Source organism: Coffea eugenioides, chromosome 11 (assembly GCF_003713205.1).
Source record: "Coffea eugenioides isolate CCC68of chromosome 11, Ceug_1.0, whole genome shotgun sequence".
Taxonomy (NCBI): Eukaryota; Viridiplantae; Streptophyta; class Magnoliopsida; order Gentianales; family Rubiaceae; genus Coffea; species Coffea eugenioides.
The window spans coordinates 44,106,376-44,120,641 of NC_040045.1; the positions used below are offsets into that span (position 1 = coordinate 44,106,376).

The following is a 14,266-nucleotide window of genomic DNA, read 5'->3' on the forward strand; positions in this document are numbered from 1 at the left end:
GGGACGACCCGAATGACCCAAAACTTAATTTTAATTTATTAATTTACCACTGTAATTTGTAATTCACACAAGACTAATTACATAATCAAGTAATAAAAATTTAAATAAATAATCCCAAACCAAATCAAAAATAAATTAAAAACATCGTAAAAGTGTTTTGTTCCAAACCAAATATAAAATAAATAAAAGCAGTATAAAAGTAAAAAATAATATAATAAATTATTTTTCTAAATATAATAATTTCAACTTCAAATAAGTTAAATAAATTCATTTAGGATTAAGTGATTAATGCCTTTGAAACAAAAAGAATAACGTAGTTTTGTTAGGTAAAATAATTTTTAATTCATAAACAGGTGATCGGGGGGTCGTATCGGATCACCCACGGTTTGACCCGAATAAGACCCATTTTCTTTTCGGGTTCGTCGCATTCGACTCGATTCTGACCCGACCCCGCAAAACCTCAATCCGAATCAATATATATCGTGCTAGGTTCATATCATTTTTTCAGGTCGTATCGCAAATTGCCACCCCTAAATATAATCAAAAGAAATTTCCATCATAAAGAAAGGATGATGGCATACGTATAAATGTAAGCAACTATTTACATATCACACCATAAGTTTAGGTTTGATTTGTTCAAAACATAGGTAATTTATTCGTTAGTAGATATAAAATGCATATTAATTTTCTACAAATGGAAAATACAATTTCATATATACTAACTATTAACAGAAGATGTAGTTTGAACACGATCAATTGAACGCATATTTCATTTGTTTAGCTATCATTTATTTTGTTACTTAGGTTGAATTTTTACATTTGAATAGAGTATTGATATCAGAACTTCAATTATTCTTAATGAACTTCAATTAAGTGTCAATGACAACAATTACTAAAATATAGTTGTCTTAAATTTTTTTGAAAAAGGACAAAAAAAAATGACACTTTTTTGTGAAAATATCAAATTGCTAATTCAATTCAAATTAATTTTTTTTAATAAAAAATATTATTCCTCAAACTGGTTGCTTAATCCGTATCTATGCCCGTACTAGTGTCGAATGGATAACTAAAATAGGAAATTGCAACAAAAATTAATTTTAACAGGAAAGGTGCAAATAAGTAGAACTTTTGCTAACTTTAACCCAAAATTTTAAAAAAAAGGATAGGCCTGTTTGTAGTTTTGAATTCAAAAGTGTTGTGGTTGTGATAAAATTCTTTATTAAATTTTGAAACAGTTAAGAATTCAAGAGATAAGTACCAAGGTGACTTTTATTAGCCATTAATTATAGTTAGAGTAGGAAAGGTTGATGCACTAGTAACGCTTGGATTTCTTTATGCCAAAGAATTCATAGTACCTAAAGCTGGTAGCCTTTTTCCGGATTCATTGAAGGTATTTACGAGACCCCCACAACTATTGTTTCCTCGGTTACGATGAATGGACAAAGAAAGTCGAAACTAGTTCCCACCAACAAATCCAAAATTCCAAAATTCTATCTTGTGCTTCAGAGCTTACAGAAGGGCAGCAGGAACAGAGCATAAGAAAACCAGAAAGCGTAGCAAGAAGCAGAAGCACTTAGTTATACTGGTCATCTGAATCATCGTCCTCGCCGTCGTAGTCGTAGTCATTTACCATAATCCCTCTAGCACCGGGTAATGTGTTGAGGATCATGTGCTCCCAACCTCTTATACTTGCACCAAACCTGTGAATGCGAGAAAAATCCCTCTCGCTTGTGCACCAAACACAAGCGACAAAAATCATAATAAAGTAGGACTCACCATATGTAATACAAACTATCTATTTCTTGTTTCTGCACTCTACCCAATAGCTGGACTTGCAGAATCCCTCCAATACAGAGGACAGGTTCTGGCAGCTTGAACTTTTGCAAACAATTCTCCTATAACGCAGTTAATTAGTAATACTGAATCCGGACAAGCAATATTTCATGACAAGATTCTTGTGCAGCTGAAGACACTTCTCCCTCCATTTGTGCTTCCATACCAGCAATACAAATCCCCCATCAAAAGTCTTACAGCCTTTGCTGGATATATGGGGGAACCAAACTGAAAGTACACTGATAATGCAAATCAAGTTTTTCTACCAATAAAGAGACAGGTTTTAAACAAGAAGTCACCGTCAACCCCCTCCTCCCCAAACAAAAATGAAAAGTCTTCTAAAATAACCTTGAAATGGTTGAATACGGATTTCAGTAATCACACAGAGTTTGGCCATCAATTTATACGTTAATGTCTCAGGGACTGCAGAATCAATTTCACCCTTGCTCGACCAGTAAGAAGGTCTCTGACCAATTCTGTCACTTGGTTCCGGGGTATTCTAATGCTTTCATCTGGGTAATTGTCAGTGCTTGAAGCACCAAGTGCCTCAGACAAGCATTCTTTTCTTGGGAAGGAGGCAATACCTTGAGCCAAAAATGCATATACTTTATGGTCCCGTTTCAGACATGCCCATTCAATAGGCTCATTGGTCCTGGATTCCACAGGTTCTACAATGTTACAAATTTCAATAGCACGAGTAACAGTGGACATCTCAGGGAACACCTTTAAACAGAGTTGCTTGCATATTCCATTCACAATCACTGCATAAGGTTCAAAGCCCTTAAAAGAAATAGAGATAAAAGTACAGACAGCTGTGAAGCACCTCAATTTCTCTAGTTTGATCAAACACAGAAAAGATTGACAGACACGTCCTCAAATTCTTTTATTTTTCCCCCACCATAAGGCACAGATTGCCGCCCTGCACATAAACTTCTTTACTTTGATCACATAGAGAGAAGAGTTGACAGACAAATGCTCAAACTCTTTTCTTTTCCCTGATCAAGGCATACATTGCTCAATAACTTGTACAAAAGTGAAGCATATCAAAAGTCATATTGAGCAACACGGGAACCATATTCAAAACTTCCATTGTCATTTTGTTTGGACCTCTACTAATGGCTTACTGAGGAAATCACGGCACTTAAATCAAGTAAGCCAGTCCAATTTGAAGTAAACAACAAAATTCTACATGTCTCACGACATTTTATATAAAACTGGTATTTCAAAATAGGATGAAACGACTCATTTTGAGCATCAGTAATAATCTACTCACCAATTTATTTAGTACTTGGACTAAACAAAAGTCCATCTAATGCAAATTGGCCGAAACAAAGAATGGCAACCTCAGATCTTATATAATTTACTAACTTTTAATAACTGATACTTACGCACCAGAATTAAGGCGGCAGGTTACTAGATATGGATATCTAAGCATGACAAGATTACATGGCCAAGAACTGAATTTAGAGCACAAAGGCTTTGGGTTCAGAAAACTGAAACAATCAAGAGGCTAGTAACTTGATTTGAGACTATGATCACCTGCAAATCAAGGGCTCTGAAATCACTATCAAAAGCTTCGGTTTGAATTGAAATTTCTCGTTTACAAACCCAAGAGCACTTGGATGTTGAAAGTATTCACATTAAAACAAGTAAACACCAACCATTGCAAACTAAGGAGATTGTGTTCAGATTTACAATCAAAACGCATTACACTACCTTCGGAGAAACGTAAATCATCCTAAAATTTTTTAGCAAAGTCCATCTGAAAAATCTGTACCCTCTCAAGAATAAAATTTCTTAATGGTCTTGGCTGAAATCTGGTTCATTCACTACAAAACCATCACAAGATTTGTATTAAAAAAAGGCCACAACAACACATAATCATAGCAAATAGGTAACATAAAACTTAGGCGTGAAGAAGAAAAAAATGTACCTGATTTTCGTCTCCTAACAAGCTAGTGTTTCGTACATGACTTTGGATTAATGAAGGATTGCATGCCCACATTAATGCCTATTCAAATGCAAATACAGCACAATTATATTGCATGTCTCAAGACAAAAATAAAAACAAGCTATATATTACCTAGAGGTGGCAAAATGGGCGGGATGGGCGGGATTTGCTTGGGTTTGAGATGGAACCGAGTCATATGGGTTTGGGCCCAACCTTACCCATATGTGTTTTGGGACTAACTTGGGCGGGATCATTTTGGGATGGGTTTAGATTGATCCCGCCCAATACCCAAATCCATTTTCTACATATTTTTTTTCCTTTAATTCATTTTTTATTTTTATATAATTTTTATATTTTTGATTTATTAAATTTCTTTTAGTTTTATTAAATAAACATGCAAGTGCTTTATACTCAAGATTCCCACCAAAAATTGGATTAACAAATAAAGGAAAAGATAGATATACAGCCATATTCCAACATATATCAAGATGGCCAAGGTCCTTAGGATGTTGAATATTTATCATTATCATTGTCCAAGGATGACAGGTCTAAACTAACTGAAATGGTGGAAATTCTTGTGGATAATGACTAGGAAGACTACTAGATTATATTCGCTGGTATGACTATAAAAATTGTTAAAGATAATTTTTGAATCTAAGATTCCGTTTGGATTGACTTTTTTTTCAAAAAATAAGTTTTTCAAATACAATGTTACAGTAATATACAATAACTCAAAAAACATCCCATCCATATTAATATATCAAATATTTCAAAAAAATTTTATAGTAAAAATTTTTCATATACACTGCTACAATAAAATATTTCAAAAACACCTACCAAAAACAGCTAATCCAAACGGAGCCCTTGCCATTTGAGCCCAATGGGTACCCAAGTATTTCCCATCCTTTCCCATTCATTAATGGGTATAGTTGGGATGTGTCCCAACTTAAACCCAATACCAAATTATAATACCCATCCCGCCCAAAGTTCCTTTGGGCATGGGTAGCCCATTGGGACTTGGGACAAATTGCCAACTCTAATATTACCTGACCAGGAGGAATGATCTGAAACCAGTTACTATCCATTAACTCCTTTTTGGCCCCTTTACAAGATAAGGCAAAGAAAGTCTTACAACTCTAGCTATTGTAGCTGACAATAATTTCACCTTGTTCTGCAGCCGTTGTTTAAAAAAATGATACAAGTTTAACACTCCTAAAATCTCGAGTGGATACTACCAGAATAAGATATATTCAAAATCACCTTTTGAATACTCGATTAACAATTGAGTAAGCAAAATTGTGGCTCTCAAAGATAGACTGCTCCTTTCATTTAAATTTTGGAAGAATTATTATGAAGCTGTTAGGTTGGATAGCCAAGAACAACTACATAACGATAGAACAATAGCAGAATATGTGCTATTCTTCCTTCAGGTAATTATTTATGGTATTTTTCATCCTTTTGTAGTGATGAAGTAAATGTTAAGGGTTATTTTGTATGGTCATCCACGGAATAATTCAACTGGAAGTAAATACATTTCAAAATGTTTCATTATTGCATAAGATTGATTATGTCATTTTTTTTATTTGTTTGTTCTTCTATACTGAAGATGAAATAAATGAAAGTACAAGTAGGCACATTGATTGCGTATTTGTTTAGCAAGATGTACTTTGTACCATGCGTTTCCTGTCTTAGGAAATATATAAGTGAGCTTCTCAAATATTGAACAAAGTTGATTTTCTCAAAGAACATGCGACTAAAAAAAAAATTTTTGCAAATAGGATTGGTCGAAAGTTGCAGAAGAGAGCCTAGTACAACCTACAAATGCCTGAAAGAGATTGCCTAGTTCTTATGCAAAGGAAACCTATAAGCAGCAAAAACTTGTCTGCAACATCAGTTTTCCGTTCATTAAAGAAGACAAAATTCCTTCTTTTAGAGGAATTCAAGAAGACAAAATTGATTATGTCATTGCGTATTTTGCCTTCATGCTCTTTTATGAATGTTCTTACAGATATCGAACCATTTGACTGCTTCTGAAAGTTGACCCTAAAAGACTATAAATTATGATTATGTATATATGCCAGGAACGTGCTTACGAAATTATTAGAGACAAAGTCAATGGTAGTTATCAAAAAGCTTATTATCATCAAAAATATTAAAATGTTTAAGAATCAATTGTATTTTGTCCGCCAAACTGAAAATCAAAACCACCAAGTCAAATTTCTCTTTGGCATTTCACCGAACATCTTATATGCATTCCCAAATTAATCACATTTAACTTAAACACCTAGTCTCAAGTCCTTTCCTAGATGTTTCATATGGCTATTAAGCATATTTTACCCGTAAACAATCAAAACTACAACCATTTCCTAGATGTTTCAATGGACAATTTCAACCCCAAAATTGCAATAAATTCTTCAAATTCTCAGCCCTGATTTCACAAGAAAATCTTGACAAACAAAACAAATGAAATATAAATAAATTACAGCAATATAAACAAACGATTTCAAGAGAACATGATGGTCTAACCTCGTCACCGCTATTTTTCATATGCTCTTTGGTTGGCTACCACCGTTGCTAACCCTTTTGTTGTGTCTGATAGAGGGGAAACCCTTTCTCCTGAACCTGTGCTATCTATAAAGCATATTTAGCTTTTCCTCCACGCCTAGGCAGGCCAATTGATTGACCGAAATGAGAATCAATGCTTAGTAGAAGGCAGAAATAGAGACTGAGGCATGAAACCTACCAGAAGAGTTTAGCCTGAAGATAGAATTGCTTAGCCCGCTTGATCAATTTTCTAAATTTTAGCAAAAGCTAATCCCGTTCCATAAGATGATGATCGTACTCCTTCCTTTTCCAGGGAAAAATTTCTACAATCTTCCGTGAGGTGAGAAGATAATAAAAAGAAGGGAAGCAACTTTAGAGAGATGTGGAAACCCAAACCGTTTTAGAAATCGATTATTTTCTTATTTTAATATGTAATTTTTTTACTTTTAGTATTAATAAGTTTTAATTAAACAAAAGTAACATTTGTCAAATAATAAGTAAATTAAATTACTGAAAGGGTAAATTTCTATTTTTGACTAAAACTTATCTTTTAGGTATATACTTACTCGTTTTAATTAAAAACTTACTAAAGTTAATATTAATTATTTTAATATAATATTTAAAAAGTCACTAAAAAATTCGATTTGTCACTAAAGGTAATAGAAACCTGTAATAGTAGGTTTCCCTAACATCGTTACCATAACTACTAGTGTTTTGACCCGTGCTATGCACGGGTTATATTTCAAATCAAAATAATATTTTATATATTTATATATTGTGTTACAAAATAATAAATATATATAATAAAATTTTTAAAGAAATGCATGCTTAATATCTTGAAAAAAATTGTAATTTATAATGATTTACATGATAAAAGAATTGTTAACGCATTTAAGGAGAGAGTTAGGTTGGGTGGTAAGGTGAGAAGAGTTTTCTAAAAAAAAGTCAATTTATCAATATCCAACAAAACATATTACTATGTTATACCCATATATCAAAACTTGTAATACAAAAAAATAAATTATAACCAATTTATTTTCTTCCATTTTTAGAAAAAAAAAAAGATCTTTCTCCTATCTTGTGCCCCTAAATTTGTTGAATGTATTTCGATTAACATTTTTCATAAACTTTAACGTATATTTTAAAGAAAATTCTCCGTACTATGTGTTTTTAGTGTTCTTAAAATTATTAAAAATCACTATCATTTCTCTCTTTTCTTATACGCCAGTTAGTCATCAGATGCCTCCTACGACTTTTATACCTTCTACCATGGTACCACCCTTTCTATTATTATTATTTTTTTGTCATCTCTGTCATATCCCTGCAATCCCTGTAATCCATATTTCTTCTTCAACCTTTCCTGCTACTTTTTAACACCTCACCATTTTCTTCCCTCGCTCCTCCCCCTATACCTAACATATAAATTCATATTCCTACGATTCAATATATTTAACTTTACCTATCATAATAAAAATATAAAATTAAAAATTAATTACAATGGTTGCAATTATTAGTATCTAAAAATGGAAACGAAAAACTGACAATATCTATAATATCCTCAAGTACTACAATCAATTCATATATATATATATATATATATATATTTTAACATAGCAAATACATATTTATATATGAAGACAGTAATAAGAATACATAAAATAACTAATGATATCAAAAGTTATCATTAGTGTTTGGGTTTTACACTCTTATTCAAATCTAATGTTAAATTACAAATTAAGTAGTATTTTAAGGTTGAATGTTCTACATCTTTCTCTTAAACTATAATATTACTTTTTTAAAATTTTTTGGTAGAACTGGTGTTGTTATTATCATTATTTTTTATCAAAAATGAATATTTCAAAAGGCCAGTGGTACTTTGTTTTTTATTTAGTGATTTCATAATTTAGATTTCATGAATGGTACCATTCTTGATTTTTTAAATCCACGACATTATTTCCTTTTTGTTTTCTATTTAATTTTGCCCTTTTACTTAGGAATGCTAAGTTTAAAGAAAAAATATTATCATTTACTTTTTTACTTTTACTAAGTTTGGCAATATTTTATTTTTATTTACCCTCCCACTAATAAACTTCAAACCAAATTCCTATATAAGCGGAGCTACTACTTTTTTAAATTAGAAAGGCATGGGAGCCACTTCTTACTTAAGAAAATGTTATTTGCACTCAATTTTTTATTATTTGCAATTCCATCATTTATTTTATCATATAGTCTAATTATTGAAACTTATATGATCAAAATGATTATTGGAGTGTGAATAACAAAAATTGAGTGTAAATAATCTTACTTATTTAAATTAATAAGAAAGCATGAATGGATGTTATATTTGTTATCTTTTCTTATGGTCTTATGGAAGTTTTAATTGTTGTAAAATTATAAATAACACAAGGCAATCGAAAACGTGATGGGTTGAAGGTCAACACCCCCTTAACTTTATATTTAGCTGCACTTTACCCTTCAACTTTACATTTAGTTGTACATTTGTGATTTTTTTGAAACGTGATTGTAATTTGCAAAACTCATTTGTAGGGGTGGTTATAGGGTTAGTTTGGGGATAAATATTTTTTAATTATAAAAATGTAACATTGTATTAAAATAGCATACAAATAAGCATTTGTCTTTAATTATGGAGTAAAAAGGATTTAAAGTATAAATAACAAAGTATAAACAGTTTATGAAGTAGATAGTGGAAATGTTTTAAATTTTAAATTTGATTGGTGATAGGGTTAGTTATAACCCACTTTATGTATTAAAATAAATACAAAAATCTAGAAAAAAGAATGAGAAGTTTAGAAGCCATTTAGAGGGTCTCTGATAAAAACCCCTTCCTCAATACATATAGATATAGATAGGCACTACAGCACTGTCCATGAAAAAAAATGTGGCAACTGAAAAACAAAGTAAAAATAACTGAAAATAGAGTCAATAATGATAATGTTTGCTAATAGTAGCCATATATACTCCTAACCAATATATCGTCAATATAAAGATGATCTATATTGCTTCAAGAATCTTGGGAGCCACGCGAATCTTGAGGCATCGAAGGACTTTCAAAGCCATGCGAGGAGAGTTTGTCCAAGTCAAGGTAAGGATCCACAGAATTTGTATTACCATAATCAGTGAAGTCCATCGGTAAATCCAAATTATCTTGTACAAGCTCGTAAATCCAAGCTGGATTGACAGGAGGTATTGGAAGGAACGAAGATGGATGCATAAAACTGCTGATAGGTTTGGCCCCGTGATGATAGTAGTGCGGTGGAAAATTACTGATGTATTTGGCAATGTCTGGGTTTGTTGCAGGTTCGATGGATAGTGGTTGAATGCCCGCAAGCATTGGAAATTGCTCTGATGGCGGATATTGATAAAAAGATTCCAAATGAGGATAGGTGTAGTTAGCTTGGTAAGTGTAAGGGCAGCCACTTTGTTCATTGCTACCGGGAGGAGGATCAAATAAACTGCCCTTTTCTTCTCCAAGTTCATCATCAGGATTTCCATCATTGCTTTGATTAAATGAACCAGGATTTTCATCATTCCTTTGCCGAGCTTTGAAAGATTTGTGATTCTTTTTATAAATCTTGCACAGGACATAATCATCAAGCTACAAGAATAACACGTTAGATCCAAAGAATAAACAATAGTATCAATGAAGAACAATTACGTACGACATATATATATAACATTAGAAAAGGAAGGTTAATAAGTACTTACTCAAGGAAAAGATTAAGAATTATGTAAATGTTACCTACCCTCATGTCATTTGCACTCTTGCTTTTATGATGTCCTAAAACCCTGTATTCGTGCATAATCCAACTTGTCTTCACACCTTTGGGAGGTCTGCCTTCATAAAAAACCAATGTCTTCCTAACACCAACAGTGACACCATTGCAGTGGATATTCTTGTCTGCCCCAGTGGCCTTCCAATAACCGGTACCGGCAGCCCGATTTGGGCGACTACCGTTCAAATACTTTTTATCCCTCGGTGTGAAAAAGAACCATTGATTATCGCCCATGCTTGGATATCTCCCTAAAATAGAGAAGATAAAACAAGAAAGATTTTTAAAAAAGAAAATTGCGGTAGAAAATCTTCCTATCATACACAATTGGTAGCATAAAAAGGTCCACATGGAAGAGAAATCTGTATTTTTCTTAGTGTGGTATACAAGTAAAGTGCATGATCACTCTCGCAAAACAAAAAAAAAAAAAAAATCAGGTAATTAAGTGTGTAACTGTCAGGGATAAAATTTCAAACACCTAAAAGAAAAAAGGAAAAATCTTCACTTTTCTTGTCAGTGAAATAATTTAGAAGACAACATCTAAAACTAAACGTGAATGTAGTAAGCTCTTAACACGGTCAGAAACCTCAGAAGCAAACAAGGATTGTGACCTAAAGTGGAAAAGAGAAAGGGATTAAGATATATAGTAAAGCACGTAAATAGACTAAAAAGGGGACTAAATAAATCTGCCGGAGAACTAATGGTCCACAACTTCCCTAGTACTCTCTCGGGTATAATAACAAAATAGTAATGCATGTTTGCAAGAATTCAAAACTTTGATAGGAGGGAATTAAACGCATGTATTTATTTATTGAACAGGAATAGTAGTTAATGCGAATACAACGTCGCTAGACCAGATACAGCAGCAAACATGCCAGTGATAAACAAGGCCTACGAACAAGTAAAGTTGGACACATGTATAAATAAGCACTAATAATTATCCACTGTAAAAACTTAATTAAAACAGAAACCCTAAAACCCTTAAAGTAAAACCCCTAAAACCCCATGCCAGATATCATCACAAAAGTAAGTGCATGTCAATCGAATGAACTTCGATTTAGACCAACCTGATGCATGCATAACAATCAGGGTTATGGCGAAATCAATTATATAGTAAAAAAGCGTACTTGAGGAAAAATAGAAAAATTATTAAAAAAGAACGAAAAAGAAAAACCTGATATTGTATCAGGGTTCTGGCGATAAAGATTAACTTCTCTAATCTGATTCCTGGGTAAAAGCTCGCCCAGAATCTTTTTCTTCAGGTAACAAACAATGAGTTCACTATCCATCGGACAGAAGCGATACCCCGGTGGAAAAGTATCAAAGTAGTCCTTGTCACGATCTATAGCGTCGTTGTTGTAAGCATCATCATCGTCCTTGACGACATTGTGGTTTTTGTTACCATTGTCCACGAGTCTTGAATCACTAGGGCTGGACAATGTCGTGCTAGTGTTGTTCAGTCCAGACAAGACATTTTCATGGTCTTTCCTCAGATGATGGGCGCAGGCATGGGCACCGGGACTGGTAATAACGTTAACAGCAGTCGACGTATCGGCTGAGGCCTCTATTTGCGGGAAGCTTTCGTGGCCAGATGCCATGATTTCTCAAGACTCTTTTGATCAGAGAAGTGTGGGGCGATAGTCAGGGAAGAAGGGTTGTATTTGGAAACAAAAAGGGTTTACGAATTTTGGTTAATATAGGGTCCGTGACGAGAGAAAATTTCGAGATTTTTTCAAGATTTTGTTGGGGTTCCATCTTTATCTCTTGATTTCGAACTGATCTAAAATTGTATGTAGCTACTGCAATACGACTCGGATACTAATAGCTAGATTAATTTGGACTAGGAGTAGTCCTGGATTACGGAAATTTACAAATTTAATCACAACGCTGTTTATTTTTTGGACAATATTGAATTGAGATCGGAGAAAATATGTGAATTTGCATGAACAAAGGAAGGAGCTGAGCACGCTCTGACGCTAGGCACAAATATTTTCGTATTTTATTTTTTTGTCCCTTCCATTTTCCTCTCGAAAAAACTTGTTTCTTTCCCTCAAAAAGAAGTATGAATATAGATGAGAATTAATCTTTCCTACGCTAGGCACAAATGCTTGTTCTAAAGTTATCTTCACTATTTCAACTTTGAATTCTAGAGAAAATTGCATCATTTTGAGCTAGATTTCAACCTTATATCTTGGAAATTTTTGAGAGCGAAATATAAGGATAAAACTTTTAGTGACCATATTAACAATATCATCCAGGGTGAAAGTTGGATGCCACAATACTCATATAAATAATAAAATCTGTAAATGAAAATGAAAAACTTTCAAAATTGATATATCACAATACTCATAAAACTATTGAAATCAGGAAATAAAAATGAAAAACTATCATCTTGCAGATAATTCACTAACATTCTATATTGGCAGAGAAATTTTATTAATTTTCTCGATAAAATAGGCATTTTTTGAGTGACTAAATAATATTAGTTGGGTAGTTTTGTGATGTACAAATATTCCAAAGATTAATTTTTTCACTGATGGTTGATGATATCTTCCGAAGTTGGTTTTACTTTCTAAAGACCTTTTTTCTTGGGACAAAAGTTTTACCTCAACTCCATTGAGAAGTGGCTCCCGTTAAACAATAAACATTGTAGTATTCATAATATATATTTCCATGGTATCCTCTCATTATTTTGTTCGAAGATGGTGTCGTCTAATTTGCCAGATAACCGCGTACCTCATTCAAGTATTATTATGCATGGAATTAGTAGAGATGACAATGGGGGTGGGTGCTCGTCCCGCGGGGAAATAATGGGACGGGGATGGGGGAATTTTTCTCTCCCGTTTTAAATGGGACGGGGGGAGGGATGGGGGACAATGCTCCCGCCCCATCCCCCGTCTTATCCTCCACTTCAATTTATTAATATAAATAAATATAATATATTATATAATCTAATAATAATAAATTTAGAATATTTGACAACTAAATATAACCTTTATCCAATTTCTATCCAAATTCTTAGTTGATATTTGGCACAAGTATGTTACTCATTTTATGAGTATTTCCCAATGTTATCTATAGAATTCGATTGAGTTTCTAAATTTTTTTGGTGTTTTATATCAACACTTTTCTTGTTTCATATTTCATTTTTCACTTTTTCAACTCCTTATTTTATTTTATTTTTTGAATTTGGCTTCGATATATTGAATAAATGCTTCTAGAAAAAAAATCAAATTATCACCCGCAAGCACTCATGGGGGAAGTAGGGCGAGGCGAGGGGTGGGAGGACAGAGGCGGGGGCAGGGGCAGGGGGAATTTTTGGGCAACGGGACGAGGGACGGGGGAGTGATCTCAAGCCCCAAACCTGCCCCGTTGCCATCCCTAAGAATTAGCAATGCACCATTATTTACCATATTAGATTATGTCCACATTGATTTGAGAGATGGAAAGGAAAGGGTAATATGTAAGTAAAGGTTCGAGATCTAATAACTTTAGTTTTTGGGTCAGAGTTGGATTCCTAATTTACATATTGAGATCTTTGGTAGACTCTTTCGAGACACTTTTTCCTTATATATTGGGCTATTCATGGGTAAGTGGGTTCTTCTCGAAGTTGGACCGGTGAAAATTTTTTTCTTGATGGTGGACTAAAATGTCAAAGTGCTGGGGAGTTTGGCTTCTGTTGGACCAAGTGCGCCAAGGGTTTGACAAGGATCCGATTGGTGTTAGACCAAGAAGTCGAGGGTTGGCAAGGATTCAAAAAATTCAGTTTGGATTTCAAAAAAGAGTGGGTCCATAATTAGGAGTAGAGGTGACCTTAGATGTTAAGATAGGTTTGTATTGAGTATTAAAGTGAGTTAAAAAAAAAAACTTGTAAATTAGTTGACAAGGTGAGAAGAGCTTGTAAATTGGTGGGCAAGGGTCCAATAAAACCCAGTAATCCAGTTAGCTGACCTTAGGTGTTAAAGGGGCGTTGAGTATTAAAGTGGGTTCGGAGAAGAAATTATAAATTAGGAGTATTAAAGTGGCGTTGAGTATTAAAGCTCAAATCACCAGTCTGTGCTGCCCTTCAAAAGGAATTAAAGGAATCGGAGGTTGAAAAAAAATTTTCCATGGTTGAGGAAATTATAAGGCTGTTGTACTTTGCGAC

At 33.5% G+C, this 14,266-nt stretch overlaps 2 protein-coding genes and 1 long non-coding RNA gene across 4 annotated transcripts; all 3 read right to left on the minus strand.

The window, feature by feature from the left end:
- Positions 1-1,573: 1,573 nt before the first annotated feature.
- Positions 1,574-2,923, minus strand: LOC113752672 (F-box protein At4g00755-like). Its single transcript, XM_027296757.1, has 5 exons — positions 2,906-2,923; positions 2,275-2,613; positions 2,000-2,095; positions 1,777-1,895; positions 1,574-1,727 (listed from the first exon to the last, which is right to left on the minus strand). Exons 1-5 carry the CDS (start codon positions 2,921-2,923, stop codon positions 1,574-1,576), a joined length of 726 nt encoding a protein of 241 aa, XP_027152558.1.
- Positions 2,924-3,371: 448 nt separating this feature from the next.
- LOC113754426 lies at positions 3,372-6,646 on the minus strand. Of its 2 annotated transcripts, XR_003465197.1 has the most exons (5): positions 6,528-6,646; positions 6,311-6,415; positions 4,831-4,886; positions 3,767-3,844; positions 3,372-3,662 (listed from the first exon to the last, which is right to left on the minus strand). It is a non-coding gene; the product is annotated as an uncharacterized LOC113754426 (long non-coding RNA). The 2 variants fall into 2 exon arrangements; XR_003465196.1 differs by lacking the exon at positions 4,831-4,886.
- A 2,704-nt stretch (positions 6,647-9,350) lies between these two features.
- LOC113752673 (NAC transcription factor 25-like) lies at positions 9,351-11,717 on the minus strand. Its single transcript, XM_027296758.1, has 3 exons — positions 11,294-11,717; positions 10,093-10,370; positions 9,351-9,944 (listed from the first exon to the last, which is right to left on the minus strand). The coding sequence occupies exons 1-3, from the start codon at positions 11,715-11,717 to the stop codon at positions 9,351-9,353; spliced, it is 1,296 nt and encodes a 431-aa protein (XP_027152559.1).
- Positions 11,718-14,266: the final 2,549 nt, after the last annotated feature.